The sequence below is a fragment of the Melozone crissalis genome, unplaced genomic scaffold (genome assembly GCF_028551555.1).
Source record: "Melozone crissalis strain CALT ecotype California unplaced genomic scaffold, PUWL_Pcris_2 ptg000042l_1, whole genome shotgun sequence".
Taxonomy (NCBI): Eukaryota; Metazoa; Chordata; class Aves; order Passeriformes; family Passerellidae; genus Melozone; species Melozone crissalis.
This window is the reverse complement of record NW_026535820.1, coordinates 47,631,470-47,652,674: the sequence shown is the minus strand read 5'-3', so window position 1 is coordinate 47,652,674 and position 21,205 is coordinate 47,631,470. Positions and strand designations below refer to the sequence as shown.

The 21,205-nt window shown below is 36.0% G+C and overlaps 1 protein-coding gene across 2 annotated transcripts in view; it reads left to right on the top strand.

The window, feature by feature from the left end:
- The window catches only part of CDH12 (cadherin 12), a 529,539-nt gene that overhangs the window by 445,385 nt on the left and 62,949 nt on the right, over positions 1-21,205 (top strand). For both annotated transcript variants that reach the window (XM_054284703.1, XM_054284702.1), the window contains 2 exons: positions 5,423-5,542; positions 12,203-12,370. In XM_054284703.1, the coding sequence (XP_054140678.1) occupies positions 5,423-5,542; positions 12,203-12,370 (288 nt within the window). The remainder of the gene's footprint in view (positions 1-5,422; positions 5,543-12,202; positions 12,371-21,205) is intronic.

Below are 21,205 nucleotides of genomic sequence, written 5' to 3'. Positions count from 1 at the left end.
AGTTGCTATTGCAAGCTCCTAATTTTCTTCAGAATTGTAACCTCTGTAAACATTATCACAGCCTTGAGACTGTGTAAGCCACCGAATGTCTTTATAAATAAATGAATGGCCTAAATTAATAAAAATAGATAAATTAAATATATATTCAGTAAATAACAGGCACTATTAGCTTAGCCACACAGAGCTGCTTAACTCTGGCTGACCCCAACAGATGATGGTACCAAAAAAAAAAAAAAAAACAGAAAGGTGAAAGAAAATAATTGCTTCACGGACTTCTATGCTAAACAATTAGCTACAACTACCACAGCAGGCTTCCCCTGTTTTCCCTCATCATCCATGAGGAAGACAGGGATGACCAGGAGGAAAAAAAATAAAAAAGCCAGCTTCCATACTCCCTGGATTGTTGCCAATATAAGTTAAATGGTATTCTAGACATACAAGAAAAATGCTTGATTATGCACTAAATGCTGAGATTTGCAGCAGCTGCTTTTAGCTACCAGCACAGCAATAATATTAGCAAAAGGCTTGCCATTCTTCATCAACTACAAAAGGGAATGGCAGTATTGCTTTTGTGGCCATGGCCGCTTCTGATATCTGAGAGAAATATATATGTTCAGGGGGATGTCTGGAATGCAAAACAGGAATAAAGTGTGCTTCCCTGATTGTGTCTAGTGTTCAAGATATTGATGGAGCCAGCAAGCTTGTGTTATTATTGAGGCTGCACAGCCATGAATACATAAACTGGAAACTGACTTTTCCAAGTAAAATATGTCTTCTTCACATTACTTTTGTGGAAGTCAGCGTCCGGAGTATATATTCAAAACGTATTACTGGTAATTTTTCTATAGGAGATAAGCCCCAAAAGGGCAATGTCAGCATCTCTTTTTACAAATGCCTGTGTCTTCTGAGCACTGGAGTTTTGCTGAAACTACTGGTGGCAGGTCAGGGGAATATTTATTGAGGTACAAAATCTCCTGATCTGAATTGCAATGTAGTGCTGCAGTGAGCCATAAATTCACGTCTTTTTTTTCTTAAACTTAAAAAAACCCCAAAGCCCACAACTATGAAATCTGTTGATTAGGTTTTTACTTGAATTCTGATAAGAAGATGGATGTTGTTTGGGTTGCCATGGTGCTATTTTTGAAATTGTTTAGAAATAATATTGCACAAAGTAGTTAGTTTCTATGCCAGCAGCTGCGCTCTTCCTTCACCCTTCCCATAAAAAAAAAATATTTTCACAATCATCTAATTTCTTTCAAAAGTACTACATAATGCATGTGGAAGGGGAGAGGTTGTGCAGCAAGATGATGACAGTTCTTTTGACTGTACAAGGAAATCATATCTTTACTCACCATGAAGTAGATGAAACTACCTTTGGTACTCCATTACAAAAAATAGTTCCATGAAAATTCACATACAGTGTCACATATTCATTTCCTACTTACAAAAGACAGGAAAAAGATGAACAAGAAAAATGGCAAGATCAGAGCCCTGAATTACAAAGGAGGAGAGTTGAGGTAGGAATCTGCATGACAGTATCACCAAAGCAGTGATATCTTTGTATGGATGAAATTACAAAACCAGGCAGGATGAGGGCCTGAGTCACATGCTTTGACTGAACCTCTGATCACTGTGGAGTGGAGAGAGACTCCAGACAGAGCCTATGGGACACTTGAAGTCCTGTGATATAATATTTTCAGCATCTCTTCCTTTCTCAATTAATCTTTAAAACTTACTGCTCCCATCCAGCCTTCTCTTGCCTCTTCAAAGCCTCGAAGCAGGCCACCCTCATTTCCTGTGTAAAACAACACACTGCTACCACCTAACTGAATTTTGGCATTTGTAACCAAACTTAATGGGATTTGCAGGCATAGTGTAAGCTGTTCTTAACAGGAAAACGCATAACATATCACCATCTCCTTTCCAGTTTGTCTTTGCAATTCTATTGAATGAGCATTTTTTTTTTTTCGGGAATCATGTCTAAATAAGTCTGCTCCGTTATTCTCATACCATTGAAACATCTCATTTTCCTTTACAATGAAATAACCATTTTAACTAGTCCCAGTTGAGTTTTGTGTATTCTTTGTCATGCTCTCCAGGTCAACAAACTAAACATAAAAAACCCTCAGATTTCATGCTTGATTACTTTGATGACAGAAATTACTTGATGACAGAAATAGCTCCACAGAGAGCAAGATATCCCACCCCAACTACACTTTGGAAAAGATAGAATTTGTTTCCATGTTGAAATAATAAAAATGATCGCTATTTTAGTCTTTTATAAGGGGAAAGAAACCCAAAACATAAAAGATAATCAATGAATCAAATACTCTGTTTCAAAATTTGGGAGAGTCTAAATTTTAAAATAATTCTTTAAACAAATGTTGACATTCATAAGCAATTTGTATTAGAATATTTTGAAATTTCTTTGTAGTACTGTTTGGATAGAAAGAGATTCCATAAATATTGGTCTTCTTTCAAAGATTCTTTTTGTTTTGGCAAAATAACATTTTTACCAACGAGAGACTGTCAGAAAAAAAAGAAGGTAATTGTTCTAGAAGTCAAATCAGTATTTCATAAACATTTCTGTTATGGTATAAACTCAGATGTCCTACAGTTCCTTAATGTTATTCTGACATAAACAACAAGGCTTTTTTATTAGTGCTATTTCTGTCAGTTTTGCCAACAAGTTATAGATCTTAGGGTCCATTCTATTAGCACATATTGATGAGTCTCCTTTATTTTTAGCTAGGGTAAAATTCAGGTGAGCATGCTTGCTGTGATTTACAGTATGTTAGTTTTCAATACCGCTTATATTTTTTCAAAGAAAACACAATCTTTAAAATTCCATACCATTTCTTGAGCTGTGTGAATGGTTTAACATTATTTTTTTCCTCTTTCTAAAACATAAATAACTAAAGCACATAATTAATTTTTTCTGCATTTTATAATGCCGTACATCGAATATGTGTCGCTTGCACATGAAAAATTTAAAATATAAATATAATATTTAATAATATTTAATTATAAGGTATTTTCCTAAAAATTGTATCTTTTTTGCTCATTACATTACTCCATGTAGTAATGTAAGTATATATTTTAATTGAAATGTCATGAAGTACAGTTAATGTTATCCTTCATCACTACATTTGTGCATTAAAGATTTACAGCTGCAGTGCCCTGCATTATTGCCTGGAAAAACATAATTTGATTTTAGAATCTACTTTTAAAAATACGTTGGTTTCGTGCTTTGCAAGAAAATAGAAAGCTTGTCAGATACAAAGAGAAATGCTTGATAATACTGAAAAAATGAGAAACCAATTTCAGAAAATCCATTAAGAACATTAAGTATGCATTTAAATAAGTAAATGACTGGAGGCATATTAGAAAAATACAAACCAACATGCCAAATCTCTCATAAAATATATAAACTTTACATATTATCTGTTAGGGTAAAAGATCTGACAGGTGGGTTAATACAGGTGAAAATGCTGTTAATTCAAAATGCAATGTTTTTCATATTCAGTGCCAGGTATTTATCAGACTCTGTATGTTTCCCTTAATAATACTTGTAAATTAACTTTTTTTCCTTCTTTTGTGTAAGAATGTTTGACTGCCTGGATCATGTACCTAGGAATATCTACACGAATAATCAGTATGTGCAGGAATCATCAAGCACCTCAATCGGTGACAGAATTTTCAGGCACTTTGATGTCCAGTGTCTGCTTTGTTCAGATAGCATCATCACATTTTTGCGTGAGGAGATATAGATTTGGATTCAGCGGTGGTGTTTATTTTCATTGATTCACTTATTATTTGCTAACATTTTCTTTGTTTTAGAAGTTGATTTTAATGAAACTTGCTATCAGCTTAAGAACATGATGCACCAATTAACTTTAAAAAGTGATTGCTAATCAAAGAACACTTATATTTTTGTGTTTTTCTCAGGAGGTAGATATTCCTCTTGGAATATTACTCTTGGAATCACTTTTCATTCTCTTTTACTCAAAAACCATATCAGGAGAAGTCTGATGTTGCCATCATGCAGCAAGTGTTTTTACAATGCTAGTACCAAACCTCTCAGCACCACTGTCAGTCATCGCTGTCATATGAAGAGATTTCATTGGCTGGACACTGAAAAAATTGTCCTTCAAACAGTTAACCTACGCTTTTACTTTCCTCCCAAAGTCACAGGACCTTTCACAAGGAACATCTCTCAGTGAGGTACTCCCAGAACAAAACTTCGACAAATCCATTGAGGTCCATTTCCAACTCTGAACATTTTTTAAAACTTGTCATTTTTCATTGCAAAAAAGTAGCAATCTTTAGGCTCTTGCAGTATTCCATGGATATTTTTGAAAAAAAAATCAAATGAGCTCCAAATGCTCAATGCTGCTTAAAACAGGAATGATGGAGATAATGCACATCACTGTGCTGTTCCTTGTGAAGGCAATCTTCACTCCAAATCAGCACTGAAAATTCCAACACTGAATTGCACAGAAGATCATAGGAAACAATTATTCAAAGCTGATGGAAAAGCCTAACAATGTGGCCGTTTGTTTTGCTGCAGTTTGTAGTTTGAAAACAATTTTAATTATGGGGCAGTGAGGAAATGCAAGTAAATAGATTAGCAAACAGTGGGAGGAACAAGAAATTTCTGTGGACTTTTGTTATTTGCAGAAAATTTTCTGATTTCATGTGCATTTCATTTTTGCTTCATTGGTCCATTTTAGGTTGCAATGTAAAGAAAACTGCATTAGGTCTGGTCTACAGTTATGGCTGAAGACAAAGTGACAAAAATGCTTCCTCCACATTATTTCTAATTCTTACTGAGCTGTATTGGAAGGGCAAGGGTAGTCATGTCTGGATTTTAAAGACAACTACCTGAACTAAACACCTAATTTCATACTCTAAAGAATATGAATTCTGACTTTAGGAGACTGCAGTGCAGTTCTTTAATGTACTTAGAGCTTGGTTCACTTGATCTTACTGAAGATTCAGGAGTTGATTGACCAAATACTTGTTTTAAAGGCAACTCCCATGTTTTACTTTCATGGTTGTCTACTTTTTCACAAAGTTGTGGGGTATAATCCTTTTTCAAAATTTAATATTGAGTTTTCCCAAACCTCCATTCTGTATGCGTTATGTAAAAGGTTTTTGCAAAAAATCATAAACTATTTATAAATATCTTCTGATGTCAGTATCTTTATAAATATCTTCTTTCTTTTTCTTCCCCTTTACGCCTCAGCTATTACCTAGATGGCTGCTAGCGTGGAGCTGAAGAATTAACAGTTTTATTCTCAGCTTTTTTCCAGTGGAACAAGAATTGTAACAGAATCCACTAGCAACTAGACTAATATGTCTGAAATATCCCTGATCATTAATATATGACAAAAATGTGATTACCTTTGTTTCTTTGCAGGAGCATATGTGCTTCAAGTAAAGGCGACAGATGCTGATGATCCCACTTATGGAAACAGTGCTAGAGTGGTCTACAGCATTCTTCAGGGGCAACCATATTTCTCCATTGATCCCAAGACAGGTAAATAGTTTATCAGCAACAGTGGGAGATTTAAGCTTTGGATTTTTTGATTCATGTGGGCAGTATCAATGAATAAATATGGATCTGGTTGATATGGCCAAAATCCAGAAGAGCAATTTCCCACATGATTCATTTTTGAGTATTGACTAGCTTTTCATGAATTACAATGTGTTGTAAAAAGAAAAGAAACATGCTCATCCAACCAGTACTGGAATATCTAAAATATGTCTACATTGAATGGTTATTTTTTCAATGCTTTAGTATTTCCCCATTTCCCTAAGATCAAGCTTTGTCTTCTAAATGTATCCTTTTTTTTTTTTTTTTTCCTGATGATTGAGTATTTTTACTTGGGTCTTCTCAGCATTTTTACTTGCTGAACATACAGACAGAAATTCTCCAGCAATTATTGTTTTGTTATATTGAATTGATTTGAGACTGTGGAACAGCTAATTGTCTCCTTCCCTCCGCTTTTCCTGGGGCATATTATCTTTGGGGTTACTGGATGTGTGAGCAGAAAAAGATAATATGTTTAAAGAGACTGAAGTATTTGGGAGGTTGGTGGACATGTTAATTGGGCATCTTGTCCTATATTTCTAAATGTCATTCTTGATTCTATATTTAGTAATTCGGTTGAGGAAGCGATAGCGTACGTGGTGAATGACACACATTGTGGCATCCTGAGTGTGCTATAGGGAAAGCTATCCATATGCTCCTTTCAGCAAATAGTTCCACCTTCCAATGCAGACTGTCAGATTCAGGGCCTTTAGCCCTGATGGTGGAGCTTTGTAAGGCTGTGAGCGCAGCATCTCCATTGTACACATTCCTTTGTTCCATGCTCCATTTAGCAGGAGATCATACTGCAATTTGCAGTGAGCAATTTTACTTTTCAAACTGAAATAGGACTTCTTTGGGTGTCTGGGGAAAAAAAAGTAGTTGCCTTTATACTTAATTTTTCATTTCAGTTTTGTAAAGAATCGGTATAAATTCAGTGGCAAGAAAAAGCTTCACTGGAGCCAAAATTGGAGTTTTAGTACAAGTTCCACAAGAAAAAAAAAAAAAGAGTAGTTAGTGGTACGTGGAAGAAAAACTATTTTTCCCATGGCACTTTGAATGACTGTATCATATGTTCTCATCTGTTACTCAGTAGTGAGGCAACCATAGGTGATGGTCTGCACCCTACAAGCCCAGGAACATCATACAAACCTGGCTATTACCTTAAATGAATTACTCATGTGCTAAAAGAGCAGGCACAGCTGTAGAGGAAGATTGGTGAAACAGTAGCCCAGCGTAGTTTAAAATCCTATACCAGAAAAAACCATATAGATTCATGGTTCTACAAGCATCAATAATATGCTGTAATGTGCCTTACATTAGAAAGTTCACATTATGACAATTACTCATGGGTCTAGCAGTGACTTTAGAGGTAAGCAATACGTGGTTAACACTGCACAGGATGATGCTTAACAATTTGTTCTAAAATCCAGAAGTCAAGGGCAGTACTACCGATCTGATCTTTCATAGTCTTTATTTTATAACTAAGGAGTTTATATGGTAGTTTTTCATCGGAGAGTTTTACTGCCAGAAATCTGTCCTGAGTGCTTTTGGCAGGAAAGGGGAAGAAAGCCATTTCGGTACAATGACAAACCCAGAGCTGCCAGCAGATGAATAAGCATTTTTTGTGTTGTTTGTTGGCTTGTTTTGCCATCTCTTGCATTCCAGAAACAATTTTGAGACATGGTCTTGTGGTTATTTAAAGAACCCAAGAACATCTATACTAAGTTTCTGCCCTGTGTCACGTTTCCCAAAGTGATGGCCTGCTTAGTTCTAGTGAGGGATGAAGAGTAAGTGTTTAGTGATGAACCCCTGGAATACTCTTCTAGCTTTGAAAGAACTTGTCCTTGAAAAGTTCCTGGATGACTAGCAGGGTCAAAGTAGCTAAAAGTCTGAAAGTATTTCTCCTTCACAACTTTTCCACTTCCCAGTAGATTTGACTTGTCCAGGAGTGCAGTAGCTGCATACCCACTGTCTAGAAATTCCACAGCAAAAGTTTATCTGGCTAACAACCAGCTCCTCTTGCTCTTTTTTTGAAAGAGGGGCATCTCTTGACTTGTTTCATACCTCACATATTGCGTAAAGCAGTGAATAGTTAACTTCTATTTATATTCTCTCTGAAACGACTCTTTTCTAGATTGAAGACTTCTTTAAACAGAAGCCATTCTGTACTAGTAATCATCCTTCTCCTCCTCAGGGTGAGAAAGTGCACACAGTATGCAGGAAGGCAGCTGATATGGATATCTAGAGCTGTTTAATAGCACTTCTGTTCTCTGTTCCTTCCCAAACAGTTCCAAAAACTGTTTGTGTCTTTAGCTTCTACTACAGATGTTGATATGTTTGTGGAAACGTCTGTTAGTAGCTAAAGTAAGATCTCACTGCAAAGATCCCATTGCAAGATCTCATTGCAAAGTAGTAACAGAAAAAACACTGACCATAACTTTATGTGTGAAATAAGGATTGTGCTTGTCAAGCACATGATTTAGCACACATTCTTTTCTCAAGTCACTCCTAATAGGTGTTACACATTTACTCTGATATGAAACTAGTACACTTAAATAGTATTTAACCTCTATGGATCTGAATGTCACAGCTGCCCCTTTTACTCTATGTCTTTATTGACCTCCTAATCTTTTTTGCTTTTTTCTTTTTTTTGTTGGAGATAAGCAAACCATGTGGAAGAGGGACAGTTAGCTTTCATTGCTATTTCAGGGAGGTGACATGCAGTACAGTACCTTCTAGAGAGCAACTGCTTGAATGCCACAGTCTAAGGCCTCAAATCTTGTATGTCAGGGATACTTTTAAATACTATAAAATTTCTCTTCTGATTTTAATGTGAGGTTTTTTTTCTAAAGAGAACTTCTCTTAAGACAGATAATTTCTCTTTCCTCTGTATATTCTCTTTCTTATGAAAGTGTCCATTTTCACCATGAAAATGCCTTTCCACCCAATTTTCTGATATGTTTATTAGGTCAATATTCTTATTTATGGCTAGATGTAACCAAGTTTTGTTAGACTTTGCATTCTAGTCCATCTTCTGACTTCAGTAATATTATTGAAATCCAAATTGGTATCAGCAGGAGTATTGATGTTAATATTTATGCAGGAGGTTTTTCTTGGAACCTGTGTGTTTTCTCTTACACAAAAGTGGATGATCTCCTGCTGAATTACAGGTCAATAATTTTGGAAAGCAAATCTTCTGGCCCAAGTCCCATACATACTATTTTGAGTTTTCAGCGATCTCATGGAGACCATATTTTTCTACGCATTTGATATTGATGACATCTGAAAAGACAAAAAAGAAAATTTAAGTTTTTCAGTTCTGCAGTTGAACAATATTGTAAAATCTTAAGGTAAAAGGATTTACAAAAACTCGGAAAAAATCACAAGCACATAAGGCCTCTACATTTTAATAACCCTTGGATTTAAATTTAGATATTCTTCATAATGCTGAAGTTGAAATACCAGCATTTGTAGCCCTTTCCTTAGCTCTACTTTATTCTTTAATTTTGCTGGTAAGATAACTCTAATTCACATTTTTCCTGTCCATACGAACTGATTTTGGAAGAAATAATATTTCTCAGTATTTTGTCTAAGCCTTTGAAATAGAGTAGGCAGAAAAAAGAAAATTGCCCATGAATTGCAAGACATAAAAATTATTTTAATAGATTTCTGCTTTTCTAAAGGTTTTTTTTTCCAGAAAAATATATAGAATGACCTTACACTTCCAGACAGGAATAAATAGTGGGTGATTTGGAACTTTACTGCTGGAGTGATTGCCCATTCTTCATTTTCTGAAAAAATCCTGCAACATTTCTGAGAAAGTCACTTAGTTGTACCCAGAACACCTATATCAACCAAATAAACTGCATTTCTCTCTTCACAACCTGCTGTGTGCCCATGCTCAGTTTTTTCTGTCATGTTTTTCTGTCACCTTTTTGAACTTCAGCAAAGCTTTTGATACCATCTCTCACAGGATCCTTCTGGACAAAATGTCCAGCACACAGCTGGGTAAACACCACATCATGTCATGGGTGAGCAGCTGGCTCACAGGTCAGGCACAAAGGGTTGCAGTGAATGGGGTGACCTGAGTGATGGGGTGATCAGAGTGGTGACCTGGCACTAGTGGAGCTCTGCAGGGATACATCCTCAACAGCGTTCTTCAACATCCTCATAAATCATTTGGACACAGGACTGCAAGGAACACTAGTTAAGTTTGCTGATAACACTAAATTGGGAGGAGCTGTCGACTCTCCTGGAGGCAGGGAGGTCCTGCAGATTTTTGACAAAATAGAGAGCTGGGCAGTCACCGAACATGTGAAGCTTAACAAAGTACCAGATTCTGCAGCCTATACCATGGTTGTGTACAGATTGGGGAATGAGGGGCTGGAAGGCAGCACTGTGGGAAGGAACCTGGATGTCCTGGACAATGGCCAATCGAATCTGAGTCATTGTGTCCTGTCAGCCAGGAGGGCCAACCATCTCCTGGAGGCATCAGGCACAGCATCGCCATCTGGGCAAGGGAAGGGATTGTCCCTCTCTGCTCTACACTGGGGCAGCCTCACCTCGAGTGCTGGGGGCAGTTTTGGGTGCCATAATATAAAAAAGACCCATGTGAGCTCTCAGAGAGAAGGGTGTTGAGGGGAAGCCATATGAAGAGCAGCTGAGGTCATTTGGTCTGTTCAGCCTGGAGGAGGCTGATTGGAAGTCTCATTGTGGTCTTGAACATTCTCATGAGTGGAAGAGGAGGGGCAGGTACAGATCTCTCTCTCATGACCAGTGACAGAACTCGAGGAAATGTCATAAAGCTGAGTCAGGGGAGGTTTAAGTTGGATATCAGAGAAAGGTTTTTCACCCAGGGGATGGTTGGGCACTGGAACAGCTTACCAGGGAAGTGGTCACAGCTTCAGCATGACAGAGTTCATTGAGCATTTATACAAACACTCTGAGGAACATGTTATGACTTGGTGTGTCCTGCACAGAGACAGGAGTTGCACTCAATGATCCTGATGGGTGGCTTCCAATTTAGCATATTCTCATTCTGTAATTCTTATATTTCATTTTGTTAGTATGACACAGGAGGCCTTTCATTCCCATAGGTCTTTTCCCCTTGGAATGAACATACCAAGGATGTTGTAAAATGCTGCGGAACATATAGCCCCCACAATGCCAAATTAAGCAATAATTAAGATTAAGAGATTCAAGAGGAAAGCTGTAAAGTTCATCCTATTTGCAAAAATATTCATTTTCTGAATCTCATGAATATGAACAATTTTTTGCAGTTTTATAATTAAAGATTTCAGTTTGGAACAAACTGCGTGCAGTATGCCATCCTGAGGCAGGAAAATGACGATTTCTAATATTGTCATTATCATCATGTTACAGGTGGAAAGAAACTATTACAGAGTTCAATTCAATGGGAATTATTAATAGGTTCCAGAAATAGGAGATTTAGGTCAACGTTATTTCTAGACTCTGAAAAAGTATTATAAACTAATGGTTCCTATTCTGGCTTGTTAAGGCAGCAGTGGTTAGCTGCTGTAAAGATAAGAATGGTCCTTAAAGTTTGCTTCTTGCCATTCCATACCCATTTTAATACCTGGTAAAACCTGCTTTTGACATCAAATTGTTTAATGATAGAAAATAATACTTTCTAAATAAATAATAACCAGGAAGGTCATACTTCCAGTTGGTTTATTTTTCAATTTTGCATGTTACCTGCACCAATGTGCACCTAGACATTTTCTGATAATTGTTGGTGAATAAATAGCATTTTGCAATGCTAGTTAAATTTGTAAAATTTTGAGGAAGACATGTATTTCCTCCTACACATTTGATTTCAAGAAAAAGCCTTCAGTACTCCAAACCTTTTAGCTTTATACAATCTCACTGGTTAATTTGTATGTACAGTAGTACCTCTCCCTTTCTCTCTTTCTCTCTCCAAGTCTTCCTTTAATTCTATATATTCTTAGCATATCTGAAGGGAGATTATGGCATATCTGCTTAGATAGCAGCTATCCAAAATCACTAAAGACTAAAAGTCATGTCTTACAGTGATATTTAATTCCTTTTTTAAAAGGAAATTCCTCAAATTTTCACTGCATATTTGTGCTGTATCAAGAAAACTTTCTCTAGGAAAGGAAGAGTCCTCTAATACAGGCCTCCTTTTCTACAGAGGAGCATTGTCTTGGCCTACAGTAAATTGCATTTACTGTCAAGTGAATGGTTGGAAACAATTGAAGATGCAGGCTCTGCAATGCAATGCCACCTCTTTCTACATTGCCTTACTCTGTGCAAGGCAGTGCTCCTCATCCCTGATGTGGCAAACCTATGACCACAGCATTCACTTCCCTAGTGAAAATGCATCATTCTCTTTCATCCATTCATATCTGATTGAAAAGGTAAAACAGTCATTTTGAGTGGCTGAATAGCAGACAAACACACTTTTGAAAAGCCTGAGTGATTTTTGTGTTTTCATGTGACCTCGTCTCATCAAACCATTCAGAAGAATTCTATACCTGGTTCAAGAAATCCAATATTAATTTGTAAGAGTAGACAATCACAGCCCTTTGTTGATTTGCTCCTTTTCTTTTTCATTTCTTCTCACAGGTGTAATAAGAACAGCTTTGCCAAACATGGACAGAGAAGTGAAAGAACAATATCAAGTTCTAATCCAAGCCAAGGACATGGGAGGACAGCTGGGAGGACTAGCTGGTACTACCACTGTAAACATTACTCTCACGGACGTCAACGACAACCCACCCAGATTTCCTAAGAGTATGTAATATTCCAAAGCACAGATTTTCAAATAAGCATTACTAAAAGTATTAATCTGGAAAAGCCCTGTAGATAAGAAGCTGAGATGATGGAAATAGACCAGTATATGATGAAAAAAAATCAGACATTCTGTTTTTTAAAAATAATATAAAGCTGACTTTGAAAGTTTGAGTTAAATGTTTAAGAGTATATACACCATCATTCCACAAAACCTGCCTGAGCCTGAGTTAATTTCATTTGCACTATAAAAATTATTTGGGAAATACTATTTTGTCAAGGGAAATTGAATGAACTCCTTCAAATTACAAAAAAGTTATAACCTGAGACTTCCAGGTACCAAAGGCAGAGCTAGCTCATGCTAAGCATCACTGTTATATTCAGGAACAGGTTTTTATATTTCTTTGCACAGAAGGTTATATCTGTCCCTGAAAACACTTGCAGCCTCCAAACAGTGATCATTTACTGATAATTTATTATGTTTCACATCAGTTAGTTTAAATGAAGCTTTTCAGAAGTATGCTAATTTAAAGAGTTTTATAGTCTGTGTATGATTAGGAGGATTGTCATATTCTTGTCTCCATAAATTTACTGAAGTTTAGTATATTCTGTACCTTCAAAATGCAGAAACCAATCAAGCATATATCTTGATAACTACGCCAAAATAATTAGCTGCTAAAATTCGTTAGTAAGGCTAATTCATATTAGAATATATTGCATGAATCTGCAGTAAGATCATGGCAGCTTTTTACTTTGCTTCTCTTTCTTCCCTATGAATTGAAATCCCACTATATGTATCATGAATACTCCATAGGTCCAAAACCAAATCTGCAACTGTGAAGTTTTCACACATAAAAATTCTACCTCTTTTACTCAGTCTGAAAATAAATTGTGCTTTTGCAGGCATGTAAGAAAAATCATGTTATGAGAAGAATCCATTTGGTCATTTCTTCTGTCTCTTACACTCATGTCTAGATGGTGTCCACAAAACAGGCCAAGCAATACTTCATAAGACTTCCTTACTATCTAATTGTATTTAGTTCTAATGATATCTTTGCATTTAACAACATTTAACGTATTTTTCTTGCAGCAATTTGCTCCATTGGTTTGAAATTTATGTTAAATTTCAGAATCCACATGCTCTGTCAGAACATGTACATATATATAAATCATATAACTAAGAGCTCCCCCTCATTTGTTTTTAATCCATCTTTATATAATTGCCTGCATGTTAACCTCTTCAAAGAATTCAGAAAGCAACACAAAATATCAGCTTTATTTAGAGAAGCTGTGTTGATTTCTCTTTTTTCAGAATGGGAAATTTTCTCTGAATTGAGTAAATCTGTTCCTACTGATATGCCTACTGTTTTGCCTGTACATGTCAGTCACATCCATCCTTATCTCCCCTGGACTCCCTTCATAACTTTTGGGGGAAAAATTCAGTGTTATATTATACCTCCAAGTGTTCTTTTGCCACAGTGGTTTGAAGCAAAATATTGCACATCATAATAGTTCCCTTATTTCATTCTTCAGGCTCTTGGGCATATAACAGCTAATCCAAATGATTTGTTACTGTTGTGTCTGTTCCTCAACTGCTTCCATAGCTAATTTAACCTTCTCCAGAGTCCCCTATAAAGTTCTAGGGTAGAAAAAAATCCCAAGTTTTTCTACACTAACAATAAAGAAAAAACATAGTAGGTTTTACATTTGTGATCTTATCTTTTCTGGGCTCTTCTGTATCTCAGTTTTGGGCTGGCTTTACACAGTTCCTCTCAGGCTTTTGCCTCCAGATATCTTAAAACACAATTATTATTAGCTTGTTTGCTGAGATTTATTCAAACTCATTTTTCGTCTTCATTATTGTGGTTTTATAGATAAAGCAGGTTTATTGTTCTTTCTATTGTCCTTTCTGAGACACAACTTCATTTTTTTGAAAGATGTGTTCTTTCTTTTATTAGCTATGTTGTTTGCCCTTACAGATTTTTCTTTTTGTGGATATGTGCATTTGCTGTGGATCTTCTAAATGATATCCCTAGATAGCATCCACACCACCCGTAGTGATTTAACAATCTCAGCTATCTCATTCAGAATTTCTATAGTAATATGCCTCAGTTGTATTTATTTCTACTTTCTTCTTATTATTTATTTAACTGAATACAACCATCTTGTAATTCTAGTTTTTATTGTTCCTGCACAAGTTTTGCATTTAAACTAATTATAGTTGTTGTAAAGTGCAGAATAACTAGGGAACTTTTCCTGAATAGCTAATGGTAATACTGTCCTCTTTTTTAAGTCTTAGTTGACAAAGATTCCTTTCACAACCATCATTATTCCTCCATGGACAAAGTCTGCAGTGACTTTCCTGCGTACTTTGCTCCTTGATACTATGCTGCCTGACTGATTTTCTTCTTTCCCACAGATATTGAACACAAGTATAATGTTGATATTCTTCCTTAGCATTAAGCATCAAAGTTTCCTATACTAGGTAACTAGGTCTAACCCTTGGTTTTATATTATGATTTTCTTTTTCCCCTTAATGGTCCCTAGTTTGATTCTGCATGAACTACCACTTCTGCATTTCTTACTGGGCTGTCATCTTCTTTTGTAGCATTCTCCAGTGAAGAATGCAGAATTCTCATTACTTCACCCTTTGTCTGAACTGCATACTTGTGCATTTTTTTTTCCTAATGTTGCACTTTCCAACACCTTAAAATTCTCCTGAACCTTTCACTAGGTATCACAATGGTGATAGAAAAGTTTTTAAGCTTTCATAAGGCTATTTTTCTCATGGCCAAAATGAATTTCACAATTTCTCCTATTCTTTAACAAGTGCTCCAACATTCTAATATTGTGACTCACTTCTCCTCACCCCTTTTTCTCAGCCAGGCATTTATTTAAAGCTCTACTTTTCAATCTTTTTCTCCTGATTTTACATGGTGAGACTAGTTCAAACTATGCTACTATGAACGTCCTTATCTTCGGGTTTCGTTTGCTAGCCTGAACTTCAATCCTAAGACTTTTTTTATTTTATCAGACCTCACATGATATTTCCTTTAGCTTCATGACATGCTGTCAAAGAACTTGTGGGATGCTCCAAACCTGATCAATAAACAAATCATCCCAGAGGGCCTCTTTGTACCATCATTCTTTCTGCCTTCATCCTCAGTGCTTGTTAAACTGCCCACAATTGCAGTTTGCGCCTTCCTTTCAGCTGGAACCTCTGTTGTTTGAAGGGTGCCATGGGTACAACAGGAAACAATGAAACTGTCTGGGGACTGAAGACTCAGTTCATTGGCAAGCTTCATGTGCCCAATGCTCACTCCCATTCTGGTTTTTAGTTGTATATTTTACTTCCTTTGTTGTTAGGGGCCTTAGTATTTTATATTTTGTTGTATGATTTCATCTACTGTGGTGTGCAACAAAGCACATTTTTTGCATAATGTCAGATGGTTTTCATGACACAGGGAAACCATGGAATATATCATCCTGTTTGAAGAAAATAGCCTCCAGGTCTCATTTAATGCATGAATTGCAGTTATGACATCTTTGCCCAGTTGTTGCCATGAAGAAGCAAAATAAATCACTCACAGGAGACCAAGACCAAGCTTGTCCTGTACTTTGCATGCTAGTAAGGTTGAAAACCTTTTGTTTCTATTATATCAAATGTCAAAAAAGACAAATTACAGCAGTGATGCTCAACAAAACAAATGAGAATAAGATTGGAAGTTTGTGTTAATATCAAAAATAACAAACACTTAAAATGGCTTACAAGCTAAAATGTCAGTGTGGTGACTCCAGTGTATTGGTCAAGCCTATTGGGTTTTTTTTGCATGTGTTACAGGCAACAGTCTTGATCAATGGGGATTTACCTAGCCAGTCCTGTTTGCTTATCCAGCATGAGATGATGTGTAGTGTGCCTGAAATTCACAGAGATACCAGGCTAATTACAGCAAAACAAAATAAATAAGTGAGAAAAAGTGGAGTATTAATCATATTTCAAACACAACAACTGTATTTTTCATTTTGTTTTTCCTTGAAAGCATTGAAATGATTTGGAGTAATTACCTGCCAGGAAATGGGGGTGCCATTTGCTTGACTACCATAGCTAAAAGAATACTTGGGAACAATTTTAGTTTTGTGAAAAATAAGTCTTTAAAATCCGGTCAGTGTAGGTGCCAAGTTCAGGCCTGGCAAGAGGTCAGGACCCCTGGGTGCTGCTGGGACTGAGACCTCCAGTATTCCATTGCTCCTTGGTGGTCAACAAAGCCAGGAGGTGCAGACTGGAAAAAGGGACACAAACTGCTGCAGGGTTAATGGGTTAATGTTTCTGTGTCACATAATCAGGACCACAGTTTTGCAAGGGACTTATGCCAAATAAGTCATGCTATAGATCACCTAACATTTCACAGGATAAAGTTAAATTTATTTTCTGAACTTAGTAAAGCTGGAGGGAAAAAAAAAAGATTTCACAGCAGAAGAGCAGAAGTAGGAGAACATATATTATTAATATTTGGAAGGAGCTACATTGATAAATAATACATTACAAGCTTGCAAAAAAAAAGTATCACGAAACACCTTCATCTCATTGAGGGTCCTTTAAGGAGACAGGCAGGTTTGGATGGGTTATCAGCATCCAGTGATGAAAAACCACTCACTATCCTGCTGAACACAGAATTTTTTATTTAGAACCTGTGCTTTTGAACATATTCAGTGGGGAACTCCCACCTTGCATGTCTCCTAGTAATGAGGAGTGTAACAGAGAGGAAACCTCTAAACATAGATTTCTGTCAGAGTTGTTTGACCTGCAGGTATCTGTTGGCCCATATTTCAGAAAACTGAGACTTCAATAAACTGATATTTTCTTTAAAACTAGTAGAAAAAAGTTAATCTGAATGATTTTCTTAGTAAAAATTTATTTCCAGAAATATTTTCTTTCTTCCCTGCCTCTTCATTAGGACAGCAGCTTTCTGCATTGCTGTGCATTTTTCATTGTTAAAGATAGATCGTTTTTGTAAATATTAAAATACATATTTCATATCAAAGTTTTATTTTTACCAAAACAAGAGGAAAAAAATAAGACAATGGCTGAAAAGGTAAGTACTTTTCCTATAATAACAAAATTTCTGAGTAATTGAAAAAAATTTGGTATAACACAGCAGTGCCTTTGAGCAGAGAGGAGTGGACAAAAGCTGTGTACGTGTAGGCATGCATCCTGGTCCACAAGGGAACTGATGGCTTTTCTCTCTCAGCTACTTATGTACATGATAGCTGGCTAAGTAAAAACATATTTAAGCACCTAATTCCTGAAAGCTAATGGGCTAACCCTTAACTCATCAAGCAGAGGACCAGTCTGAGACAGCTGCCAGGACAGCAGTGGCTTGTTTCCAATTCTTAAAATAAGCTTCATGAAAAAATGGATGGGTTATATTTATTTCAACATTTAAATGACAAAAAGCTGCATAATAATTTGCTATAAATTATGCTTTATGGAATCAAACTAATTAAGTGAAGTGGTGGATTCATACTTTGTAAATTTATAATGCTTCAGTTTCCCAGTCTCTTTCTTTTGTTCACTGCTGACAGAGTGAGTGTGAAAACAATTTAGAGATATAAGCTCTTATATGCTGAGCAATAAAAGCACATGAGAATCATTTTAGTCAAAGGAATAATATGTCCTTTTATTTTAATATGACAAAAATATGCTATTAGAGAATAAGGCCCTGACAAAAAAATGCAGTTGAATTTTAAAGTTTATACACTATTTATTCTGATATTAGCATATAAAATATTTCAAGTGGCTTTTGAAGTCAGTAATAAGTTTGGTTTCTTTTTAGGGTGTGTATTTTTTAGTGTGTCACCTCCCAAATTTGCTTTTCTGCAACTCAAAAGAACTATTTAGCTAAAGTTATATTTTATCATATCATTTACAGCTAAAAGAAGTCAATTTTGTGAGAGAATGTTTAAAAGCTTTTTCTAATAGAAGAGAAATTAATTAAGGTTTGAACCCAATATTTGAATTTTGTCTACTTGTGCATGTCTTTGCTTTAAAAAAAATTGCATCTCTGATGGCCAGAAACCAATATCTCAGGGTGGGTGTGTAACCACATTTAAAATATTCAGATAGCTGTAGAGCAAGGCCTAGACATCACAAGGGCCATTTTTTTTTTGCTGTCATTGGTCTTTCCAAGAGCAACTCAGTGAAATCCATCAAGATATTTGGCATAAAAGAACATGGCAAATTTGCAGAAATGCTAACATGTTTGGAAACAGAAACACGACTATTCATCTTTCTGGTGGGTGACACCTAAAATTAAACAAGGTTGAAGGCTCATTCCTATGACCTTGCGTATCATTCCATACTGTAGGAGTTTGCAGGTAATTGGATTTGGATTTCACCAGTGGCCAGTACAGTGTATTCCATAGAATATATTAAATCCTCTTTTGGAGACAGCAGAGGAAACCGTAATCTTAGAGAAAAAAGTTCATAAAATAGACAATTCAGAAACAAACAGAAAAACACCTTTCATTTCTGCAATTCCAGGAATTTCAGCGTAAGTGAAAAGGACTTTTGCAAACATAAACCAGCCCTTTATTCTCTTAGTTATTTAACCTTGGCATGGCACTTGAATGATCTATTAACTGGATGACCTATTATATAGACACAGTATGTTTTATATATTAGGAATAGGCTTTGCATATTATTACCCTTTAGATTGCATCTTTTTTTCTGTGATTATTTATTGTTTTGTAGTTTATTTTAATAGACTTACCGTCAAATACTACAATCTATAGAAATATTTAAAAAAAAGAACAACCAAGTGCTGAACCAGAAATAGCCTGCATATATGAGCATATGCATATACACTTTTTAGATTGAAAATTCTTATCATAGTTACTTATTTATATGTTATTGGAAGCTTAGTGCATCACAGAAATTGCACATGCATTAATTGTCCCAAGTTTTACTACATTAAAGCTGTTCAGTTTTTAACTCAGTAAACTAAATGTGTCTGATTCCATTCAAGTGACTTTGAACAAGTCTAGCTCAGATTACACTGAAAAACTGGTTTAGAAGCAGAGTGCAAGGAAGAGGTCTTCTGGTCCACAAGAGATAAAAAGGAAAATATTTTAATCCATTGCTTTGGATGAGTGGCATATGAAAGACAATGGTATCTACTTTTAAAGATTTCAGAAGAATGCAACACAAATCCAACCAGTAACGCTTTAGAAATTTATAGAAAAAGATCATGTGATTAATAAATTATTCTGTTCACTAATCTAAAAAAATTAAATAATGAAAGCATAGATTTGATTTAAAAATAAGTGAGGGAGACTTATTCCATCCTTGGACAATATAGAACTAGCAAACTTAGTTACTTTTCTTTAGCTAGAAAATTTTCTCAGGATTAAGGTTCAGATCTGCCTAATTAAACATTTTAACAAGTTTGCATGAGTTTCTGGGAAGTTGTTCTACTCCCTGCAATTTAGATAGTGAAACATGGCTTCTCTCAGTATTTCTACTAAAAGTTGTGCTTTATATACAGCACTTGCATCTGAGAATGAAAATGAGTCCATCTTTCATTGATTAAAGAATTTGTCTGGCAGACAAGATGCCCTAATTCAGTTCCAGCAACTAATTACTTACGTTATACCAGTTGGGAGATACCTGCACAGGACAGGTGGTCAGATTCATTGCAGACTAGCCTGCAGGCAGAGATTAGTTATGAGACTGAGCCAGAACCTGCTTTGAATCAGAAGAGGAGGGAAGGTCAAATCCTGGTTTTCTCTATCTTTAATTTTCTATGTCTGTGCCATAAGACATAAAAGGAAAAAACCACCAGCTTGATCCTGTTAATCAAGCTTACATTGTTTAATGTCAGAAAATTTTATGCAATTCTGATTTTCACTTACCTGTGAGTTTTGAGTAAATTAAAGCATCATTTTTGAGTTAAGCATGTACTTTAACCAACCATTTCAAAGAGTGATGGAAGATAGGAATGCAAAGGCTCCAGAAATGGGCTCATAACAATCACAAGCCAGTCAGGAAAACAGCACCCATTTTGGATTGCAATACCTTTGACTCACTACTGCTTCAGCATCAGTAAAACTACAGTCAAATCAGTACGATATTAAATGCCAGCTGACCAGTATTTGCACAGGGCTCTTACAGGAATCAGAGGAGAACCAAAGGTAGCTCCTGTTTAATCCAGGTTCCTTCTAAGTCTCACACCTGTGTACTAGTTTCATTTGTTCCTCACGTCTTTCGTCCTTCTTTGGCCTCTCTTTCCTCCTCATCCTGTATATCTTTATTTTCAACACGCACCCTTGTCTCCACTGTCCTGTGTGAGAGACACATAATTATCCTTGATCTCATTGTCATTGTATAACTAGATTGTGGCCATGTCCTCCTTCAACTCCACAAGTAGGTTTTTTTTTCTTTCCCACTGGTAGCACTGCAAAAAGAATTTGTACTTTGCTGAGTCACTCCCAGCTCTGCATTTCTTCATATTTTACTATACTGAAATCATGGTCTTCACCATCCCAGATAAACTCTTTACATCTTCATGTTACTTGTTTTGGCCACCACCCTATCACACAGCTCAGTGGCCCTGGCCTGCTGTTTCTATTTCACTCACTTGACTTACATATTTGACAGGTAGTCATAAAAAAGCCTCTGTATTTTTCTTTTCCCTTCAACACCATTTAATCAGTGAAATTATGGGCATTTTTACATAGACTAAAAGAAGATATACAATGGCTTATTGCATTTTGCTTTTAAAAGCAAAAGATGGACATGAGAATATCTGGGAAAGTTCCTGAAGTTTTATGTTTTCTGTA